This window comes from Cryptomeria japonica, chromosome 10, assembly GCF_030272615.1.
Source record: "Cryptomeria japonica chromosome 10, Sugi_1.0, whole genome shotgun sequence".
Lineage (NCBI taxonomy): Eukaryota > Viridiplantae > Streptophyta > Pinopsida > Cupressales > Cupressaceae > Cryptomeria > Cryptomeria japonica.
In genome coordinates, this window is record NC_081414.1 from 803599610 (window position 1) to 803623157 (window position 23548).

At 35.9% G+C, this 23548-nt stretch overlaps 1 protein-coding gene across 4 annotated transcripts in view; it reads left to right on the top strand.

The window, feature by feature from the left end:
• The window catches only part of LOC131079919 (cystathionine beta-lyase, chloroplastic), a 156700-nt gene that overhangs the window by 71286 nt on the left and 61866 nt on the right, over nucleotides 1-23548 (top strand). For all 4 annotated transcript variants that reach the window (XM_058017965.2, XM_058017966.2, XM_058017964.2 and 1 more), the window contains 3 exons: nucleotides 6956-7052; nucleotides 7314-7395; nucleotides 7666-7783. In XM_058017965.2, coding sequence (XP_057873948.1) covers nucleotides 6956-7052; nucleotides 7314-7395; nucleotides 7666-7783 — 297 coding nt within the window. The remainder of the gene's footprint in view (nucleotides 1-6955; nucleotides 7053-7313; nucleotides 7396-7665; nucleotides 7784-23548) is intronic.

Genomic DNA, 23548 nt, shown 5'->3' on the forward strand with positions numbered 1-23548 from the left:
ACTCCTCTGTGAGGTAGTCCTGCGTACTCAACACTCCTGATCAAGGCATAGATGACATATGAACTCATGTGGAAGGACTTAGTAGCCTTGAGTCTCCTCAACTGTACGTCTAAGCAATGGCTAATCATCCTAGCCCAATGTATCGTACCTTTCCCTTGAACAATCACCTGGATGAAGTAAAACATCCACTTCTCAAAATAGAAGGCATGAGGGGCTCCTGTAACTCGGTCGAGCATGGTAATCAAATCTCTGTACTCCTCCTGGAAATCAATCCTGTGTGGTATGTTCGGGACTTTGCTTAGACGGGGACGGCTCTTAAGTAGCCAGTTCTTATTGATAATGCTTAGACAAGCATCTGGATCATCTTCGTACATTGATCTGGCTCCTTCTATGCTCTTGTATATCATGTCCCTGTGCTCTGGAAGATGGAAAGCTTCACTTATAGCTTCCTCTGAAAGGTATGCCAAAGTGTTTCCCTTTTTGGACACGATCGTCCTGGACTGTGGATCATAGTGACGAGCACACTCGATCATCAACTCATGGCACTGAACAGCTGGAGGAAAGCCGGCCGCCTTAATGATGCCACTCTCGATTATTTTCCGGGCGACAGGTGATGGCTTGCCAATGTAAGGGACCTCTCGAAACTTCTTCGTGCTGAAGTTACCCAAGTTTGTATCTCCAATGTTGCTCCATTTCGACACGATCTTGGTCTCCACTCCTTCGGTCTTCTGATCTTCTTTCATGAGAGCTGAGCGATTGGTGGATGGTCCCGCCTTCGGGGTCGCCATACCTACACAACATTTCATAATGAGAAGCTAGATTTTGCAATAAATAACATAGATTAGAGGATAAATTTTAGGAAACTTCATGATAAGTCTTTGAGTTATCATTTCCTAAAATGAAAAACGATTGAGCTAGGGATTCAAAATTCAAAATTCAAAATTTAAAATATGACGATGAATAAATAAAACAATAAAATCAAATCGCCATACCTCAATAGAGAGCTAACCCTAGAATGCCAAAAGAACAAAATTCGCCTAGGCAAAATTGAGGTGTAGATGATCTTCAACGTGATCTCCTCAAGAAATCAATTTCGCCACCTTTGTCCTTGACGTGATCTTCAAATATCGCCTTTAACGTGACCTTCAAATCTTGGCAAATTCGCTCAATATAGATCTTCAAATATCGCACCACCTTGGAAGTATTAGCGCCACCTTTGGAGGATATTCGCACTTCTTCAAACACAATTTCGCACCACCTTGATTGGGATGAAAGCTCGCACTTGAATGATAAAATAATGATGTAAAAATGATAGTTTTCACTCTCCTTTTATAGCGCTCACCTCTTCCATTCATTAAGGCCGACTTGGTGATATAAATCAATTTTCAAACGATTTTAATTAGATAATAAAGGCCGACCTCCATGTCAAAACGCTCCATTCGATTTTATATATATATATATTTTTTTAATTAATTAATTATTAAATGCCTTTGATTTTTAATTAATAAATTTTGATTTTTAAACAAGGCAAAATAATTAATAAATGCCAAACGCAATTTTTTTAATGCTAATTTAATAGGATTTTCAAAACTCATCGATCTTAGCATTTAAGGTAAATTTAAAATGTTCATTTGAGCGCCAAATTTTGAAAATGGAGTAGACGTACCTCATCGCCCTGGTCCCTTGGAGAGGGATAGGAGCGATTCACCATTTTTGTCATGATTTCTTGTAACTCCCACGTTCAACTTCTTCATTTCCACGTTCAAATCACCCATTTTGTCGGGTCTTTCAAGTTAGATCGCCTTGCACGTGCGCATAAGTGGCTTTGGATGTATCATCGCCCTTGTCCCTTGGAGAGGGACAGGAGCGATCCTAAGGTTTTTGCTTGAAATTCTCCATCTTGATATGAACTTTTCCTTGTATCATCTTCCAAATGCCATTTAAAACCTTGTGCGTCTTTATCTCAACGTGATTTTCAAAGGATATCATGTGTTTTGGCTAACATCGCCCTAGTCCCTTGGAGAGGGACAGGAGCGATCGCCATGTCCTGGCTTAAATTCGTAAACATCTAACCTTTGTTCTTCGTTTATTGCCTTCCAAATAACGTCTTTTACCTTGTCCATCCTCGCCTTGCCTTGATTTTGAAGGAGTATGAATGTTTTTGATGAAATCGCCTTGGTCCTTGCCCAAAGGACAGGAGTGATATGAGCTTTTAGCTTGTTTGACAACATTTGGACGTTCCAAACTTTGATATATCACCTTCAAAAGACGCCTTGAACCTTGTATGACCTTGTGAAGCCTTGTCTTAACGTCATTTTTGCATAAATTGATCAATATACCCAATATCGCTCTGGTCCCTTCCTAAGGGACAGGAGCGAAGTTCAACATTGTGAGCTCGTTCTTGTTTTCTTCAACTTGCAATTATCTTCAATGCGTGAAATGACGTCCCTTCGATTCTCTTGGTGGCTTGACACTTGCTTGTCTTTTGAAATTCATGCCTTTATGGAAATATCGCTCTGGTCCCTTCCTGAGGGACAGGAGCGAACTGGGTCTTAGAATGCAAATTCCTTCAATGTGATGACCTTGGTAACTTGTGCTTGATTGAAATGCCTTGAAACGTCCTTGCCACCTTGTTCCTCGTCTTGGAAGGTCTTGATCTTGGAGGAACGGTTTTAAACTTGAATAAGAAGCAATATCACCATCATATCGCCCTGGTCCCTTGGAGAGGGACAGGAGCGATTCTAGCTCTTGTGGTTTTCATTTCACTTTATCACCTTCAAAGTTATATTCAACGGGCTCGTAATGCGCCCTTCCATTCATCCATGCCTTGGGGATCGATTGAAACTGGACAAGAAAATCATGCATAACAAAAATCGCTCTGGTCCCTTGGAGAGGGACAGGAGCGAACTAGGCATTTAGGGTCCTTTGTTGACTCTTCAAAATCTTCAATTTGTCTTCAATGAGTTCCTTTCATCGTCTTCCTTGCCATCAAACACAAACTTGCCTTGATCTTTGCCTGAATTCTGTCCTATGAAGAATATCGCTCTGGTCCCTTGGAGAGGGACGGGAGCTATAATGTATTTCACCCTGGTCCCTTCCTGAGGGACAGGAGCGATTTTAGCATTCTGGGTCATTCTCCTTCATGTTTGCATTTCAAGTTATATTCATTTGATAAAACATATTCCTTTGGACATCTTCAAATTGTCAAGTCGTCAAAATCTTGCAAGGACAAAGCAAAATTTGATTTGTAGCTCCGGTCCTTCACTGAGGGACAGGAGCGATTTTTCTCTTGGAGGTATTTCTGTGTTCATGAAAATCTTCAATTTATATTCAATGGAAAGATCTCGCCTTTCTTCATCACTTCCAACTCGAAATTCATCTTGACTCTGCAGGAATAGTAAGATATTTGAAAACGAGCTCCCGTCCTTCACTGAGGGACAGGAGCGATTTTGCTCCTACAGGCCAAAATATTATGATTTTACAAGCTTTAATCAATTCACGAGGCGAAAACAAATCATTCTCAATGCCCGGGATCAAAAATCAAAAAAGTCAAAATTTGGTCAAAATTAGTCAATTGGACAAAAATTCACATTTCATCATCAACACTTAGACAAATTTAAGCTCTGCACTCAAAAATTCCAACTGAAAATAGACCAATTTGGCGAAATCATTGCATTCAAAATTTGCATCCTAGAAAAGGAAGCTCAAAAGCTCTCAAAACTGACTGGATTCTGGCTTGAAAAGACGTTAATTAAAACCCTAAGGCTTAACCCTAAATCCAGACAACTGACTGACTAACAAAAAAAACCTAAAAGCGAAGCGAAAAGCGAGCGAAAACGAGCAAAAAGAGGGGGTCCCCATTTGCAATGGGGCGATGTGTGAAATGGTCACAACACACCTTCAATTTTAAACCATGCATCACTTGTGGGTTTCACCTAAGACATGGGATGGAGAATTTCAAGCTCACATCTAAATTGTTGTGATATATTGAATCAAGTGAAGTCAAAGCTGCATTCAACTACACGCATCATAAAAATATGTCATTTGGATGGTAGTCATTGCATATATGGGGAAAATTGCAAGGTAGGTAATTTTCACCATTATGGTTTTCCTCCACACTTTTACTTACATGAATCATACATACATGTCAATCTAATCAAGCAATCAACATGAAAGTAAATAATAGTTGCATGCTAAAAGAATTTGCATATTAATAAGGATCTATACATGCTCCTTGCAATGAATGCTCCTTCTCTATACGTACAAGCACAAAATTCCATGAGTAGCATTTGGTTTTAATCTAAAATGAACATCAACAACTAATTACCAATGCCAATAAACAATAAATAAAAAGTAAATAGAGTGAAATAGGATTAATAGGAACCATCAATAAGTAGTAAGGAACTATACATGGAAAAGGACTATGGAGGATTAGTGTGAAGTTATACATGTCTATGAAGGATAAGTAGTAAGGAACCATGATTAGTGTGAAGTTATACATGTCTATGAAGGATTAATAATTAGTAAGGAACTATACATGGAAAAGGACTATGGAGGATTAGTGTGAAGTTATACATGTCTATGAAGGATAAGTAGTAAGGAACCATGATTAGTGTGAAGTTATACATGTCTATGAAGGATTGATCAAAATTAGCATGAAGTTGTATAGGTTTATAAATGAACCATCATGATTAAAATGAAGTTGTATAAAGTTGTATAGGAGTCATCATGATTAGCATGAATGTATATAGGTTTACAAAGGAGTCATCAACGAAGAGTGATAGGGGGTTTTCAAGGAAATTTCAACAAAAAATGATAAGGGTTACAAATGATTCATTAACACTCTAGTTCTACAAGAAATTTGCTCCTTAATTAAACTTTTATGTGTTGTGTGAAGAAATTGGTTGGACCTAGCTATAGAGTTTGGATATGTGTGAAACCTACGGAAAACCTTTTAAATAGTTAAATATATATGTATCTATATTAAAATGAAAAAGTTGCATCATTTACACAAGAGGGCATGTGTAAACTAGAGCTCTGTTTTTTCTAAATCTATTTAACTAGATTTATATCGCTACATCAGTATACTATATATTTAAAAATAGTTTAGCAATATTGGATATCAAGACACATATAAACTATATTAAATTAAACATATTATTGAGATATCAAGTAGCACCTTGTTGATCAAAGGGTATCCCACAATAATGAGTCCCTCTTTTTGGCCAACGTAGGACATTGAAATCAACATTTTCAACTAAATCTTAACTTTTGACACATATAGCAGCTAAACTGTTAACAATTTGAAGATGATGCAAACTAGTGATTTGTGGGATTTTATTTGTAGATTCTAAATATATTTAAAAAAAAATAAGTGTAATTAAGTTGTGAATTTTTAAACATAACTTTTAATAATTTGTTTTCTATAGCAAGCAACATTTTTTAAAAGTGATGTTTATGTCATCATGCATAACTTGTTATAACTTTTATACAAATAATAATTTTTTATTTCTTTTAAATATAGATTTGTAACACCAATATCTAATGCTTGCATTTTGTTTCATAATGTTTTGTTGCATATATTATTTTTTTAATTATGTTTTGAAGTCAAACTAATTATAATTTAAACATAGGTGTATATTGTCATGCATAACTTGTTTTGCATGTATCAAAATTCAGTTTTATTTTTTTCGAAACAAGGACATCAATACCTAATGCATAGATAGTTTTTAGAAATTTTTTCACTAATTTACTTTTTGTTTTCCATGTGTAGAATAGAGAACTTGATATTTGGTGAAAAACCTATGTTCAATAAAACATAAAAAGTAAATTTATAATAAAACCTAAATATAATAAAATTATGGTTGTTGGAAAGTTCGTTTCTAGGGCTATGATCCTACAAAGATCATTCCATTTGCAGGTCCAACTGGAGCTTTGAAAGTGAAATTTATGAGGAAATTTTGAGGTAGAGAGTGAAAGTGGTTAGCTAAGGACCTTTGCTATGCCATGCCCAAAAAAAAAAACTTCAAGCGAAGGTCCACCTTTGAACCCACCTTTGAACAAAGGTACTTTATGATGTACCTTCATTCAAAGAAATACCTTTGATTGAAGGTGTTTTTAACTTCTCACCTCCATCCAATTTCTAAATTGTGATGTCCCAAGTTTGGAACCCATTATCTACATCAAACGATTTTCCCTTGTTACCAATAGTATATTTTCTCACCTATAATTCCTTTGTTTAATATAGACTTTCTGTTTTCTAAACTACCTTTAACATAAGACCAACCATGCATGTATAATATAAGTTTACTATCTTATTATTTCAATATGTATGAACAAAAAAAATGAACAAGCAAAAAGCTCTTTCCACATTCATTTCATGCAAGCAAAGGGAATCATTGACTACAATTTCTTCAAAATTGAAATTGTTACAGATCTTTCCTTCAATTAACTATAAGTAAATAGAAGTATTTTCCAAATGTTAAGACAATGTTGTATGTATTTCAAAGTTGTATGCAACATTAAATAGGCAATAAAGAATATATACTTCAGTATCTTGTTAACTTACATGTACTTTTCTATCGGCGTAACCCTTGCACCCCTTCTGGTGCAAGTGCTAATCTAGTCAGTATCTTCTTTCTGAAGCTTTTCATGATACTGATATTGGTGATGCATTGTGCTTAGTAATCTGTACTTTCTTACCTACCCTATTATTTCTCTTTATCATTATATTATTGGAGTTCGGTCAAGTTTGCCTGTAAAATGCATGTAATCCTCATACCTGACAAATGGTGTCACATCAGACTGTGGACAGTATGGGAACTCATCAATTCATTGTTGGTGATTTGATGGGTTTTTGTTTCATTTGGTGATTCCTATTTTCATTACTAGCTAAAATGTGTATATTCTAACTTGGTTTCATACCAGATATTTACGTTGTTTATGTTTTTATCAGAAAATTTCAAACATAGCGCATGCACATGGTGCACTGGTCCTTGTTGACAACAGCATAATGTCTCCTGTTTTGTCAAGGCCATTGGAGCTTGGAGCAGGTGGTTAGACGATGATTAGTTCAATATTAAAGTTTATAGCTTTAATTTTCATTGTATCTTTTCTCTTTTTGTTTAGTTGAGTTTATTGCAAAAAGTAACAACTAGTTTTATTTGATGAATCTGCTTTTGTTTAGGAAAGATGCTCAATCTGATTTGTGATAATTAGTAGTTGCTTCAGAAATCTAATTTGACATTATAAACAATGTCCTTGTTTATACCTAAAACAAAGTTTGATTAGCTAGGGCTTCTTTCGGTTCACAGATATTGTGATGCATTCAGCAACTAAGTTCATAGCTGGCCACAGTGATGTCATGGCAGGTGTTCTCGCTGTGAAGGGGGAAAGGTTTGTCTTTGTTCCATCTATTTCCATCATTGTTTCTTGAAGTGCGAATACATATTTTGTGGTTGTTCTTGACTTGACGTCATCCTGTTCTAGGATAGCCACACTTCTAATTGACAGAAGCTTTGCACTGGAAAACCAATATAATATGCATTGGGAATTCATTGTTTTGGAAGGTTAAGTTTGGATGCTATGCTTTTTGTTTCTATGCTGAAAATTTTTGTTATTGAAGAGATGGAGTTGGAGTGTTCCATTTATGTTTTGTGTTTGCAGTTTGGCCAAAGATGTTTACTTCCTGCAGAATGCAGAAGGGTCAGGTTTAGCTCCATTTGATTGTTGGCTATGCTTGCGAGGCATCAAGACCATGGCTTTGCGCATTGAGAAGCAACAGGTAGGATAACTTTCAAGTTTAAACATTCTCTTTTCTGAAAATTAGTATGGGCTTGGGATTAAATTTAAGAGCCATTTTGATTTCATATATCAACCGAGACTGATCAGCAGGTGATCGTGGCACTTACATGACTTCAGCTGGCTGCAAAATGATGTTACCAAAGGCCGATTTAATCTATTCTTTGAGCTGAGTTTTAAGTAATCGGAGTATATTAAGAACAAATACATTGCATAATCTTTAATAAATTTTCTTCTAGCCCGTTGATGAAATTTCCCTGGAGCCACCATTCTCCAGTTTATCCCTAATTTGTGGGGAGTGTATCTACATATTGTCAAATGCAAAAGAAAGGCTTTGCATATTTTGAAGTGAGTTGAATAAGTAGCTGAATGGGTCAATGATCAGAAGCAGTACTAGTGTGAAGAAAGGCTGATATGGTTCTCTGAGCATCTTGCCAAGAATCATATCATAGAGAGATGTCTATTTAGAAGCAAAATATTTACTATCTTACAGCTGCAGCAAATAAACCTATCCCAAGAAAAGTCACATCCATTTGTGTATTGGTGTTAATGACTATTAGAACTGGTTAGCAGGTTTTTGATTAAAAGGTTTTACTTCTTTCTTTGAATATCTTGTTTTTATGTTTATACCCAAGGAAGAATATAACAATAGCCAAATAAAATATAAATTAAGTTCAATATAACTAAATTTGCCTGTGAAACCCCAGAAGAAACTTTAGAAGATATGATAATGAACTCTGCTGGATCCCAGGAAATATTAACTCCATCAGAATTTCTTGATGGATTCATATGCTTGCCTTACGACCCTGGTTTGTAAATTGGAGCTAGAATTATGTATCTCTGGAAAAAATTTCAGACTTGAAAATCTACTTTTATTTTTAACATGCATTCGAATATAGAAGCTTCATTGTTAATTTAGATTTTAATGTGGTCAAGAGCTTGTTGATAGACTAATGCTTGCCTTAGGACACCAATTTGGAATTTGACTCATGTCAATTTGGAGCCAGGCATTAGTGTTTCTTGAAGAATTTCATAGATGAATTTTTAAACCTCTTTTGAACATAGACAATTCAAAACTTACTTTCCTTGGATATTCTATGATGCCAGGTTCATTGCTAATTTTGTTTTTGAATGTGCTCAATAATTTGGAGCATAGAATCCCTTGTATCATTCACTCTATTATGAAGGCTATGTTGAGCCAAAAAGAACTTTCTCAGGATCAGGTGACTTGTTCATCAGAAATATACTCTGGTGGGACAATTCTGTGTTTTTCTTACTGAGATTCCATTGCAAATGAAGGGTTGGAATCTACAGTAGTATTAGTAGCTTTCCATTGTAGCAGATGTAGTTCGTGTCTTCACAATATCTTTCCTTGAAAGATTAAAATCCTTCTGGTGGAACTGGCAAATGTAGATCTGGAAATGAAAACAATGCTGAACCTTTGCAAAGTTCTGAATCTCAACTCATGAACTGAGAATTACTGTAGAATAATTGGAATTGCTGTAAAATATCTGAAAACTGAAAAGCTGCCACTAAAAAGAAATCGCTGAAGGGAATAACTGGACCTCTATTTTTTCTTCTTTTTGTTGAAATTTACAAACAGAAAGAATTTTACTATTGTTAGAAGTCGAATAAAAAATGACAGAGAGTTCAAAAGAGAGGAACTTTTCTGAGAGGGTATGGTTGCCAACTAATGGCAAATCTAGAAAAGTATGGATGCTTGCTTTGCTTCATGATTCTTTAGGCCAGTGTAAAAAAACTGTGTTCCTCACAACATGATGCTCTACTCTATTACCTGAGAGTTCGAGATATTTTTTGCAATTCAGCTCTTTTGCCTCTTATATGTGTGGTAATTTTTGAATTCCCATAATAGAACTTTATGTATTTCATTTTCTTTACAATATCTTCTCTTTCGTGATTGATCTGTTGTTTCTACATTTTGTATAAATGATCAGTTTGTTGGTTTTGATGATCCTGAACTTCTTTGGAGATCTACCGTTGAACTAGGACTAGAGTCTTTATAATCTTCTCTGGAATCACAAGTGAAGAGGAAAAAATATACAAAATAGATAATTTTTTTCCCAATCTGATTCTAATAGTCCCAAATGGATCAATAAAACTGGTTCCAGTGGATCCACAAGATACGCTTACAAAGAATTTTTGAATGGGCTTCATATATAGAAGTGAACATTATAAAATATTGTTATAATTACCAAAAAGGTCCATTCAAATATTCCCACCTTGACTTCCTTTGCCCATAAAGAAATCATGGTGAGTTTTTTTGTCTCTATCTAGCGGCATCCCATAGGGCGAGCCTGTAAAATACATACTTAAGACATCTTTCAACATATGTGAGGAAGAATGACTTGTTGGGATCCACTTTCAGTCCAGATAATGCAGTCTATTTTCTTATCAGATTGCAACAAAAGGGGTGGATTATGAAATACATCTACAAACTTGTCAATCAGCTGCTATGCTTCCTTCTGTCTTGCTAGTCTATGTGCTCTCACTTTGATGAGCAAGCCTTTTATGAAATTGCCTTGGAGAATGGTACATGGCTGCTCCTTGGAAAGATTGATACCCAATTCATTGTCTGAGATTAGTTTTGTTTGTGCCTATTTGCAGTCTTTTAGTGACAGCTGCTCTCTCTCAAATTTCATTTACAATTTGTTGATATACATGTGAAACTCAGCTTAAGAATTGAGCCACATTGTCCCCATTCAACACATCAATTCCTTCCAAAACTTTGATACAGAATTCTGACTGAGGTCGTAGTTGTCAAGTTGTAAATTCAATTCCTATTATTTTATTTTTGCAATCCACCATCAGGCAAGTGACCATTGGCCTTACATTTGCAATTTTGCAACTATAGGGCTTTGAGATCCTTCCAAATAGGCTTTGAGATGCACAAAACTGTCTTTGGTGGAGGAGCATCAGAGACAAACTTGGGGTTAAAAGGCTTTGAGATCCTTCCAAATAGGCTTTGAGATGCATAAAACTGTCTTTGGTCGAGGAGCATCAGAGACAAACTTGGGGTTGTGTTTATGCTGGAGAAGGACAAGCATCTTAAATATATATTTTCATCACCTCTATTTAGACCACCATAGCTATACTCCTCGCTGAGATTATTTATCTCATAAACCTGAATCAGAAAATTAAGCTGTAGGTTTTGGACCTTCCCCAGATATTTTGGTCCACATGCATGGATCCTTCTTTAATACCATCTTTGGTTTTTGTCATTTGATGATACCATTTGTAACAATTTTCATCTAGATCCAACCATTTTTTGACCTCCAAGTTTTACTTTCTTCATGTAGAATGTATGGCAATTCTCTTGCCAAATAGTTGTAGCTAATGAACGTACAAGGCATAGATTGGCTAGTGTTTCGGAAACCACCTCACATTAACACATTGCAAGGGCATACACTGATTCGTAAGTGGATTTAGCTTTCGACAAAGTTGCCTGGACACAAATATGGATATGGCATCAGATATGGATACGGCCATTTTTGAAGACCCCAAATTGATACGACTGAATACAACATTCATAAAAAGCACATACACATATTTAACACAATTTTTTAAGTTATTAGAGTTTATTTTTATTACTTTAAAAGTAATAGACTCATAATTACTACATAAATAATTAGAATTTAATTTAACAATTTACAATATACAAATTTTTTTAAAAACCAAGATCTATAATTAAATTAACAATAATGTTAGCTAAATTTAAATTAAAATATGTAAAATATAAATTAAATATATATATGTATATCTAAATATTTTTAAATTTAAATATGAAGGACTGAATAAACATTAATAATTTAAACTTAAAAAATTAAAAATCACTTTCACATTTAATATTTTGAATTTTCATTAAAATTTAATTTTTTTAATAAAATAAGTAAATATAAATTTAAATAATATTAAAATTAAAAGAATAAACAATTAAATATATATTAATAAATTTTATTTATTTTATTTTATATCTATAACATCTAAACAACATAATATAAATATAGAATTATAAACAAATAATTTTTATATTTATAAAAATTGAAACACTGAAAAAATAGTAGAGTTGCATTAGATGAAAACCCAAAAAAATGGGTCACTGAAGTAGAAAAATATTTCTTTTGTCTTCCTTATTATTGTAGGTTTTGTACTTTATTCCATTTTTTTTTTAATAAATTTGCACGATTAAAGTTCGTTAAATTGAGTTTAGGAAGATTCACGTTAGAAATTTTAAATATCAAACCACACAGTTTCCGACATGGCTAGAAAATCAGGGATTTTTGGGCACACATGGGTATGGTAGCCAATGTGTATCCACACCATATGGTAAATGTATCCATATTGGATATGGGGATATGCATGCCTTGGGAGAGGTGGGGGCATATCCGACTACTTTGGTTCTTTGTGAACAAGTGGGATTAATTTTCGGGACACTATAACTGATTGCAACTCATCCATAGTAAGCTGGAAAGATGCATGTGGCAAGCTTAATGACATGTATAGCCATGCTACAATTCACCTGTGGCAACTTGTTAGGCTTTGTGGGGCTACATGTTCACTTGTAGCAAATGCCATAAGTGTTCATATTGCTGTAGAAGGCATTTGTAGTAGCAATAGGCGTGATAGGCTTCATTCCAAGAGTTGTAGTTACCAACAAGAACACGCATGCAACTACTTGATTTTATTGCTTTAGTAGAGCTTTAAGCAAGTTCTAAGGTTTTGTTGAGGCTTGTAGCAAGTGCTACAAGTGCAATCAGGGCATCGTCAATGCCTATATCAAGTGTTGCATTGAGGCCCAAAGCTTTATTGAAGCTTGTAGCAGCTGATACGGGCATGACATAATAGCCAGGGAATGTTCATTGAGTAATCACAATATTGTCCAGTAGTGGCAAGAGGATAGAGTACCATGTATGGGGTGTAGTGGGCGACGAGGTATGAGGTGGCAAAAGAAGATAGGTGGAAGAGTAGTTTAGGGTGGTGATTGAGTTCCATGTGGAGGTGGTCAATCCTTGACAACTATAGCTTTAGGCTTTTGCCATGATGGTGGTAGCTGCCATTTGCTTTGATAGGTGGCAAATCTTCTCCTTATGAAAACGAAGCTTCTTTGGGCACATGGATAGTTGATTTTTTAACTTTGTGATTGTTGTTAGTTTTCTATTGCCAGAGGGTTTATTTCTAGGTGATCATTCACATATTTTTTTTGCGCATGCTTGTTTAGGTCAGGTGGTTCATTTGAAATGAGAAGTTCTTTGATTGACTATTTTTCTTCTTAGACATGTGACAATTTTAGTTGTTGGTTGGGTGTGCATTTCTTTCTTTGCAATGAGTTTTTTTGCATGTTAACGAGTTGTTTCTTAGCCTAAACCCTTGTGTCTTCCTTGTTGGATGGTAGGTGTCCCTGTTGCTAGTTGTGGTTGCAATAGAGTTGGTAGTGATGATTGGAGAGGGCAGCACTTGAATTTGAAGAGGTAGGAAAGGAAGAGACAACAGAGGAAGAGGAATTGATTGCGATAGAGAATCAATTTGTAATATGGTCTAGGATGCCATATGAATAGAGCTTTCAGATTGAGAGAAGGTGACTTGGTTTAGTTGGTTGGTTGGAAGGATAGAGATTGCTATGCTTTCCAAAGCCACGATCCCTGGTTCCAACTTAGAAGGTTGGTGAGCTTGCTTGTTGTGTGAGATCCAAGCTATGTAGGTTGATTGTATTGAGAGGGTGCTTGGCAGTTGTTAAGCTTTTGTCTAAGCTATGCATATATAGGATGGTTGATAATATATATAGTCATGGTCAACTAGTTGATTGGAGAGCTAAGATTTGTTGGCACAGGTAGAGGGTGTTGATGGCAGGAGAGACCATGTTGCTGATGGGTGCAAGGCAGATGCTATAGGAATCCTATTTTCAGCAGAGGTTGTATGTTGGATTGGAGGGATGCTGCAACATATTTTGGATTGCTACATGCATGAACAGTAGATCTTGTGTCAACGATATTGTCCTTAATTTCTACACAATTGACAAGGAGGTACATGCATGTGAATGTCCATTTCAAGACTATATGTGGGTATGATTGTAATTCATCAAGGTAGCTCAACAAGGTAATGTAGTTTGTACAATAGTGGATTGGTGACACGAGGAACATAGGTCACTCTTCTTGGAGTTTTTTTTCCTAATTGAGGGTTTGTCTAAAGTTATATGTGTCACATGTTTATTTTGTGTGATGAAAGTTTTGTTTCTCCATTTGAGATTTTCATGTTTAATTCTTTTAGTGCATATGTGTTAAGCAGCCATTAGAGGTGGTAAAATGCATGCCAAGGTATTTTGAGGCGTCTCTCTTTTAGAATCTGTAAGTGATATACCAAAGTGCAACATAGCTGCCATGAGTTTATTAGCCGTCTATCTTTTGCACTTAAGATTTTGCATTAGCAGTATTTTATTATGAACCAAGTCTACATAAATCCCTGAACTTTGGGCTACAAATTCAAAGACAATAAGTGTGCCCAACTTGTCTAAAAATAAGGATGTGGTGGGAGCAAACTTCTGTAAGAGATAAAAGGTTATACAATCTTAGCTTCCCTTGGTCCTGTTGATGTGTTTTTTATGCACATGCGAACACAAAATAAAATACCAAGGTATCTTATCCTCTCTTGAACAAAATCTCTCAAATGCTGAAGATTAGCTTAAGGATCACTTGAGAAGGTTCCAAGGTTCATGAATGTAGGATCACTTGAGAAGACTCCAAGGTTCATGAATGTAGGATCACTACATGTGGATAAGCTCTGTTGGTTGATGTGATTATGTTGGAATCACAAGGGGACTTACATCGAATTGTCGAATGCTTGAATTGCTGGAACTTAGATCATTTGATGTTGTGATCTTGTGATGCTTTTGATCCTAAACTAACTTGATTTTTAAAAAAAGGCAAAAGGTGAAGGGTTGAGAAAGTCTATTCTAAGGCCTAGAATATAAGAAGATAGGTGAATGATTAGATGGAATCCTACTGAGCGAGGTCTTACCATCAAACTGAGCAATTTGACCCAAGCTCAATGCAATCTTCTAAGGACATTTCAAAGATGTTCAAATCATTATCATCAAACATTGCTCATCATTCAAGTTAATGCATAAACAAAGGATGTATAGCGATTTGAAGTTAAGCGCATAGTATTCCAGTTGACCACACAAGCCACACTTACAAACAACAAGAGGCTAGTGGTATGGACTAAATAGATTCCACATAAATGCATTCAACAAATTCCTCCATTCAATCTAATTATTTATCATCTAACATGAAGATCCAACAAGAAACCATGCACATTGTAAAGAAACAACACACTTCACCATAACTTCAATGAAAATGGAGTTCATTTACAACTTAAGCAACAATTTTTGCCTTCTCCTAATCTAACTTCTACTCTAATTGCTATTCTATTCTTCTATTCTCTCTCTATTCACTATCTATTTTCTTTATTAACCATTAACTATTAGCTAACTATTCACTATTAACCTTTACAAATGAGAGACTTGAGCCTTTTATAGCGCTCTCAATACAATTCAATGGCTTGGATCCATTTGAGATCAATGGCCAAGATTTTACAATGAAAACCCTAATTAGGGTTTGTTATTGTATGCTGGAAAAGCGGGTCAATGAAACTCAAAATGTGAAAAGTGAAGCTCAAAGAGACTTGTCCACACACCCACATGACTTCTTGGTGCAAGTTATGGAGTCATGAAGGATGACTCAACTTCCCAAGGTTGGTTCCATGGTTCTCTATCTCACAAGGTCCCTCAAACCAATGCTTTTGCTCTCAGATCACTAAGCAAAGTGGTTTAGGGATGACAAATGCAAGAACGAGGGATGCTTTTGATTGATTTTAACATGAAAATGCATCCTATCTATGCATGATTCTACAAAATGCAATAAACTAGATTATAAGATGACAAGATTAGTAGTAATACTATCCTAACATGATGTACTAGTTATATGATTTAAGCAAATGATAAAGGAAATAGTCTAAAATGCTTATTAGATTTATTCCTATAACAAAGAAAAGCTAGATGTGTTAAAATTGAGCATAAATGAGATGCTAAAAGCTTGCATGGACATTAGATAATAGATTTCTTAGATTCATGGATCCACAAAATGGAGGAAGGAGAGCTCTATTTATAGTGAAAATAGGGCTATGGATGGCCAGGATTGAAAGAGTTAATCAAGGGTCAAGATTGAAAGTGGTCAATCTATGTTTTCAATTTTCACCAATGAAATGGTGACAATTGTCAACATAAGGTTGGTTGAGAGGAGAGATAAGAAGCATTAAATGCTTGAGAAGACATGAAGGTTACCTTAGGAGGTAAGGGTTAAGGTTAGGTTAAGGTTATCCATTGGATAAAGATTTTACCCAAAGGATAAACTCTTGTGCAAAGGTTAAAGAGATAACCATGGTCAAAGCAATAAATGCTTGATGAGACCCTTGGGTTAGATGGAGGTTAAGTTAGGCAAAAAGTCTCTAACCATGCTACTAAGGGTTAGTTAACCATTAATGGTTTGAAGACTTTGGGGACAAATTTGTAAGAGTCCTTCCAAATTTGGGGGCATTCAACAAGTGACCTCCTCAAATTTAGGGAAAGGAGATAATGAATGGTTTTGGGTTAATTGATTAGGATTAGATGGATCTAGAAGAATTTAGGAAGGGGGTTAGGATGCAAGTGGGAGATGTAGGAAAATGCAAGTGGGTGAGGGGAAATAGAATTTAATTAAAATAAAATTAATTTATTTCAATTTGGTTGCAATCTGGGAATTTGAATAAATTAGATTTATTCAATTTGGGGTGAACTATTTAATTAAATGTAAATTTAATTAAAAGTAGAGAGAAAGGGATTTAATTAAATAAAATGATTTATTCAATTAAATAATGCAAAAGGTTTTTATACGTCTACAGTTATAACAAACTCAATTAGGCCAATGAAATAATTACAATATTTTGACACATTTCTTCTCTGGAACATTCGACCAATAGATGATAGGGGTAGGTGCCTCAAAGTTTGTGCCATCATGGGCGAATCAGGGACATTGAACCAAGACGTGCTGATGTAGAACTCCTTTGATTGGTGGGACGATGACTGGGATGATGACTAAGATTCCACCTTTAATTGGCACTTGTGGGCTTGATAGATCGTCATGAAGGAATATTTCTTGATACTCAACATTATCTAGCTTCAGCGATAACGATGATCTTCTAACTTTGATTAACTCTTCTGAAAGTATGTTTTCGAGGACTTCAATCATAGATGTGCAAGGTGTGGATCTTGGTTTTGAAGTATTTATGTGCCTTAGAACGAACTCTTGATGTCACCACTACCTTTCTCTTTCGGAATTCCTTCTCTTGTGACTCCCTTCATGTTGTTGATGTTGTAGATCATGTCTTTGTGTAAATGAATGCATCTAATGTAATCACCTTCTTGTATTTGTCTATGAAGTTCCCTTGAGGATATCTTCCTTGCATCTTAATCTTGATGTTGAAATTTGATCCTCTAGCGACCTGTCCATCTCCTGCAAAACAAACACACTTGATATATAGGTTTAATAAGAGCATATAAAGAGAATTTGCCCTTATGAAGGGACACTTGAAGTTGTTTTTTGCTCTTAGAGAGGAGCTCTTGAAGTTTACTCCACTCTTGATTTTCATGAAGTTGTCCTTGTCTTTGAACTTACTCTCCTTCATTATGTGAGCTTAACCCAAAATGACTCTTTCCAAACTTCAAATCAGTTTAAGGTAGTAATTATGTAACCAATCTTGCATCTTCGCCTTCAGCTAGGAACACATGAAGTAGAGTTCACTCACTTGAAATTCGCTCTTGAAGCTCGATTTGTAAAATTCGCTCATCTGTCCTCATTTTTGAAGTTTGCTGATGTAGCTCAATCCCTTAAGCTCACTCATCTCCTCCATTTTGTGAAGTTCGACATGAAATTCTTGAAGTCTTGGAGATGAAATGAATTTCAAATGAACTTTTCTTCAATCTTTTTGTTGTTTCTTTGATTTAATCCTTACACTTATACATACACTCAAACAAAGCTCTTAAGGAAAATTCGCTCATCTCCCTCCAATCATAAAGTTCGCTCAAGTAGGTGAGTTTATGAAGTTCAATTCGCTTATGTATGTTAATTCATGAAGTTGAGATTTGTTCATGTAGGTTTGAACATGAAGTTGAGATTCGCTCATGTAGCTCAATTTGTAAAATTCACTGATGTAGTCCAATTTGTAAAATCCGCTCATCTTCTTCAGTTCATGAAGTTATCTCCAAATTGGATCAGCTCGAGGTAAATGTTCTCACACCTTTCACTCTTCCACTTCCAAACATAAAATTCGCTCCTCTAAACATGAATTTCGCTCCTATCAGCTACCACATGAAGTTCGCTCCAATTGCTCGCTCATGAAGTTCGTCTTTGTAGGTCAAGTTGTGATGTTAAAAATCGTTCATGTAAGCTTAGATATGAAAGTTGCCTTAAGGAGTGTGCTCATGAAGTTTGCTTCTCTCACCTAGCTTATTCGCTTGTCTTTCTCAACTCATGAAGTTTGTTCAAGTGAAATTCGCTCCAAATCCCTAACTCATGAAGTTCACCTTTGCATGAAATTCGCTCCATTTCCTTGATTCATGAAGTATACTTGTATGAACTTCGCTCCATTTTCTTGACTTGTGAAGTTCGCTCCAAATGTCTTAAACATGAAATTTGCTCCAAATGTCTCAAACGTAAAATTCGCTCCAATTTGTCGACTCATGAAGTCGCTCCAAATTGTCAAGTCATGAAGTTCACCTGAAATTGTCAACTCATGAAGTCGCTCCAAATGTTGAGTTCGTGAAGTAAGTGTTCTCAAATTCCCTTCGTTCCTCTACTTCCATTTCGTTCATGAAGGCTTGAAGGTAAAGTTCACTCCAAATTCCTAACTCATGAAGTCGCTCACGTGGGGTGATTTGTGAAGTTTGTTTCAAATTGAATGCTTTCAGATCCCCTTCGCTCTTCTATCATGAATTTCTCTCATATAGCTCAATTTATGAATTTCGCTCATCTACTTCAGTTTGTGAAGCTCGCTAATATATGGTGATTTGTGAAGTGCGCTCATCTTCCTCAATTTGTAAAGTGCGCCCCTATACTTGGATTCTTTGAAGTTCGCTGATGTATTTTATTTCCTGAAGTCGCTTATGGATTGAATCTTGAAGTTCGCTCTTAATGCTCTAATCTTGAAGTCGCTCTACTTGCCTCGTACATGAAGTTAGTCCTAAATTGGATAGCATTGCAAACGAAAACATGATCGGCTAATTTAAGCAGCTTAGCAAACATGAGTGAATCGGCCAATTTGGGAGACCTCCGCAACTTGCATGCTTGATTGGCCAAATTAGGTTCCTTTGTACTAAAGCTGTTTGGTGAAAGCATTTCTCATCTTTGCATGAACAAAAATCCTTACTCCTAAATCGGTCATTGGAGCTTCATTTGTAGCAGATGATTGATCAATCAATTTTACTTGCCTTCATTCATCAAACAGATCAGGTCTTAAGGGTCTGATTCGTACAAAACACAAATTTCTGAGTTCTAATTCTCTCACATTGTCAAGTGGTGCTTTCTGCTCTTACTTGCACAATTGAATCAGACCTGATTTTCACAACCTTTGATCTGACTTTAGGATTTTTCACCTGTGTCTATCTGCGTTTGTAGGATTAATTCTATCTGAATGCATTCTTCATGCGGTGATCCCCAGATCTTTTCCCTTATGTTGGGGAGTCCCCATTCTTGGTTTGTCATCATCTTATATTCCTTGTGCTCCATTCTTCATTTGTTTACAACCATACCTGCAAAGACACACAACGTAAATCAAACATCATGCACATTAATCATATTTCTGAGTATAAAATAATACTTAGGTCTGATTGTGGTCTAAACTCAGAGAAATTAATCTACTGGAAATTGCATTTAAACCAAGGGTGAATGAGGTCTGGTCACTTCCCCAAAGATTTGATAAAATTCTCAGTGATGAGGAACCAGCCTATTTTGAATCTCCTTTTACAGAGCTTATCCTTTATAGTTCACCTCATTTATGCTTGAAAATCTTCTCTCCTTTGGAGCCAATCAGAGATTAATATCTTCCTTCAAGGTGAATCTATTTGAACAGGTACGAACCTAGAAGTTTTTAATCAAATTTGAAGTGAGTTGCTTTATATTCTTCATCCTAAAGTTTTAGTGGAGCCCAAATATGCCACGAGTGTGAAAAGGTGTAACATTAAAGAGGATATTGTGGCAAAGAAGATGGGGTGATGTGGTAAAGAAGTGCCACGGAGGGGATAAGGTGGAAGAGATGAAGGGGTAGAGTGAGGTGGATGCTCTCCCTTTAAAATTCCCTAAAAGAAAACTTTTCTTTGATTTCAAAATTTTGGTGGGGCCCATGCAATGCAAAACAAAAACAGATTTACATTCTCAGCCAGTGGTTGGTGGGTCCCAGCAAATAAAAAAATCTTATTTAATTCTCCATCTTGGAGTGTGTGGGGCCCAGCATGTAATGTGATACGGCGGAGAGAAATAAGAGGGGGGAGTGGTAGGAAATGTTAAGTGTAACTGCTACGTGGAGAAAGAGGGGGAATGGGATGTTGGAGGAAAGGGGGACATAAGGGATATAAATGATGGAAGTAGGAGATACGTGGGGTTAGGAGGTATAAGGGGTAGTGGATGGAGTTAGGGGAGGTTGGGGAGTAAAATGTAATGGGAGGTATAAGGGGGGTAATGAAAGGGTAGAGGGGGTGTAGGTTATAATGGGATGGGGGTTTAGGCTAGGGGAAGGAAGGTGGGATAGGATAGGATAGGATAGGATAGGGGTAGGGTTAAAGTGGTAGGTAAGGGAAAGGGTAGGCTAAGGGAAGTAGAAGGGTAAGGGGTGAGTATGCTAGGATGGGAAGAGGGTTAGGCAGGTGAAGGTAGGGAGGTGAATGAGATGGAAGGGGTAAAGATAAAGGTAAAGGTAAAGGTAGGGGTAGGTTAAGGATGTGGGATGGAAGTTAGGAAATATAAGGTAGGTTACGTAGGTGAAGTAGGTTAGGATATGGGGATGGGTGGAGGGAAGGGTAGATGGAGTATAGAAAGGTAGGTGGATAGAGGATATGGTAAATGGAAGTGAAGCGTTGTAGGGGAGGTGGAAATAGAAGGAGATGGAATGGTGAAATGGTGAGGAATGGAAATGGGAGTGATCGGGTTTGGGCGCCCACTGACAAGACTAGGAGAAGTGGAAGGGATTATGCCTTGACTGGGCACAAAGGGAGTGTTGAACCTTACTTCATCTCAAAGAGAGAGACTTGATCAGCTCCTGAGCAACTACAAACAAAAGGCTAATAGCAAAGACTCGACAACAACTAACAACTAAACTAAGATGACTAACCTAGAAAGCGAAAAAGTGGGGGTCCCCATTTGGATGTGTGAACACCTCACAACAGGTCCCTTCTTCATGCCTCCCTCATCCCTATTTTGTCTAGGTATTAGAAGAAAAGATGAAAGCCTTATTCCTAATGAATGAAGCAGTTACGATCATTTTAATTTAAAGGATGCAGCCCCTCAGCTGCTATTAACAAATACAAAAAAAATGAATGAATCTGTTTAATAATTCAAATAGAAAACTCGTGGCTGTTGGATAATCATGTGTAAGAGTAGTAGTTACTGACAAATTTTGTTGCCTGTCGTAATATCCCATTTAATTTATTATTATTAGCTTTATATTTCCTCAGGGTTGTAGGATACGTGACCCCCTCCCTTGGTATACATACCAGCGTACTTGATACAAACATGGGTACAATATGGCCTGGAAACTGTGCCCAGAATTAGGGTAATTTTAGAGCTGTGCCAAATACATCTATATTTGGTGTTTTGTAAATTTGTGTTGTTTCCAATAGAAATCACTCTTGAAAGCTTGGTCTTCAAAGAAGGACGAATAATTCCTTGGAAATTTTGTCGTCGTAAACCTGAACCGGATTCTAAGAATGAGATGTCTTCAAAAATGGCCCTGATCCTCTAGACAAGTGAATGAATTTTCTTAAATTTAAATATTTTTAAAATAGTCGAATGCTTTCACATTGAAACTTAAAATAGAAATTAAAATAAATTAAATTAAATATAACTTAACTATGGTCTATCAATAATAAATCACAGTGAAATATTTAAACATTTATTTCTAAATAAAAATTAAAATAAAATAAACTAAATATAATTTATAAATATATTAACATTTAAATATTAATAATAAGAGTTGAGAGTTATATGTATTAAAATATATATATTACAATTAAATAATTTATAGATATAATTGTCAAATTTAGATATATAGATCTATTGTATCCAGCCATATCCATATTAAGGGCTCTTGAAAAATGGCTATATCCATTTCCGATACCATATCCGAATCTGCAGACATATCCATGTCCATGCAACTTTGTATTTCCTAAGTGCATGTAAACTGAAGCAAGGTAAGATGCTAATAGCTACATCAATGCCAATAAATCCAACAGCAAGAACATGGTATAGGACTCCAATTTTATTTAGTGATCAATTAAAGTGTTATATTAATCAACTGCAAGGCTGTGATCATTCCAAATGATGCTGCTGGGATACCACAGGTCATGAAATTGCTGAATCGGACTTGTCTGGAAATTAATCAGATTTGCACAATGGTGATTCTTGTGTGAAATCACTAGGAATTGTGAATTTTCGTCCTTCAATATTAGACCTAGAGGGTTTTTGTCCTCAGATTAATTGAACAGAAGGTTCCAGGCTCCACAAGGAGTAGAAAACAGATAATAAATTGTTTAAATCATACCTCCTTGCTTGGCCTCTCTTAAATAACCTTTACCTCCAAAGGACATACGTATCTCTTCAAGTGCCCCTTGATTGATATTATTAAAAACAATATTTAATTATAATAATTTTACTTAATATTTTGTTTGCTAGCCATATTACTTATGCCATATCATGATGGCCTAGCCTTTGAAATCTTGTGCTGTCCTTTCTTTATGGTATGCTATCCTTTGTTATGGCTGTGATTTTTTAGAGTGATGCACAATATTTGATCAGAAGAATTTTTGAATTGTATATATTTTTTTAGTTTAGTTTATCTATATGTTAGTATTTTGCAATTTTGAAGGTCTTAAGGGCATTTTTAGCCCCTGCCACCGGCGAAAGAGCATAGCTGAAAGCTATCCTCTTTGAAATGTGGGTCTACATCTCTTGGAGACCTTTCCAACGAGATCAACGGCTCGTAGTTTCGAGTACCGAGTAGAAAGTTATGTCTAGTTGAAGTTAGGATAAATTTTCATATAGTTTTTTGAAAATTTCGTAGTTTTTAGATTTTATTATGTAATAAACAAATGTGACTGTTGGGCTTCGATTCTCAAGAGGTCTCTGTGACCCTTGGAATCTCATGAACTTCTATATGTTGGATTTTCGAATGAAATAGATTACTTTTTGGCTTGCTTCAATTCGATGATTTCTGGTTCTTGTAAACAGAATTTACAATACCGCAGGTTCTCACTCAGGTGTTGTCATCCGAATCCATAATTCGGATCAGTGGTATCAGAGCAAGTTGCTCCTGTATGTCATATCACACGCGATCAACATATCAAAGATTGGGCTTGGAAACAAGGAATCCTTCAGACTACCTTCCTTTGAGACGCACACGATCGCAGATGGCTAAGTTGGAGACAGATGATGAC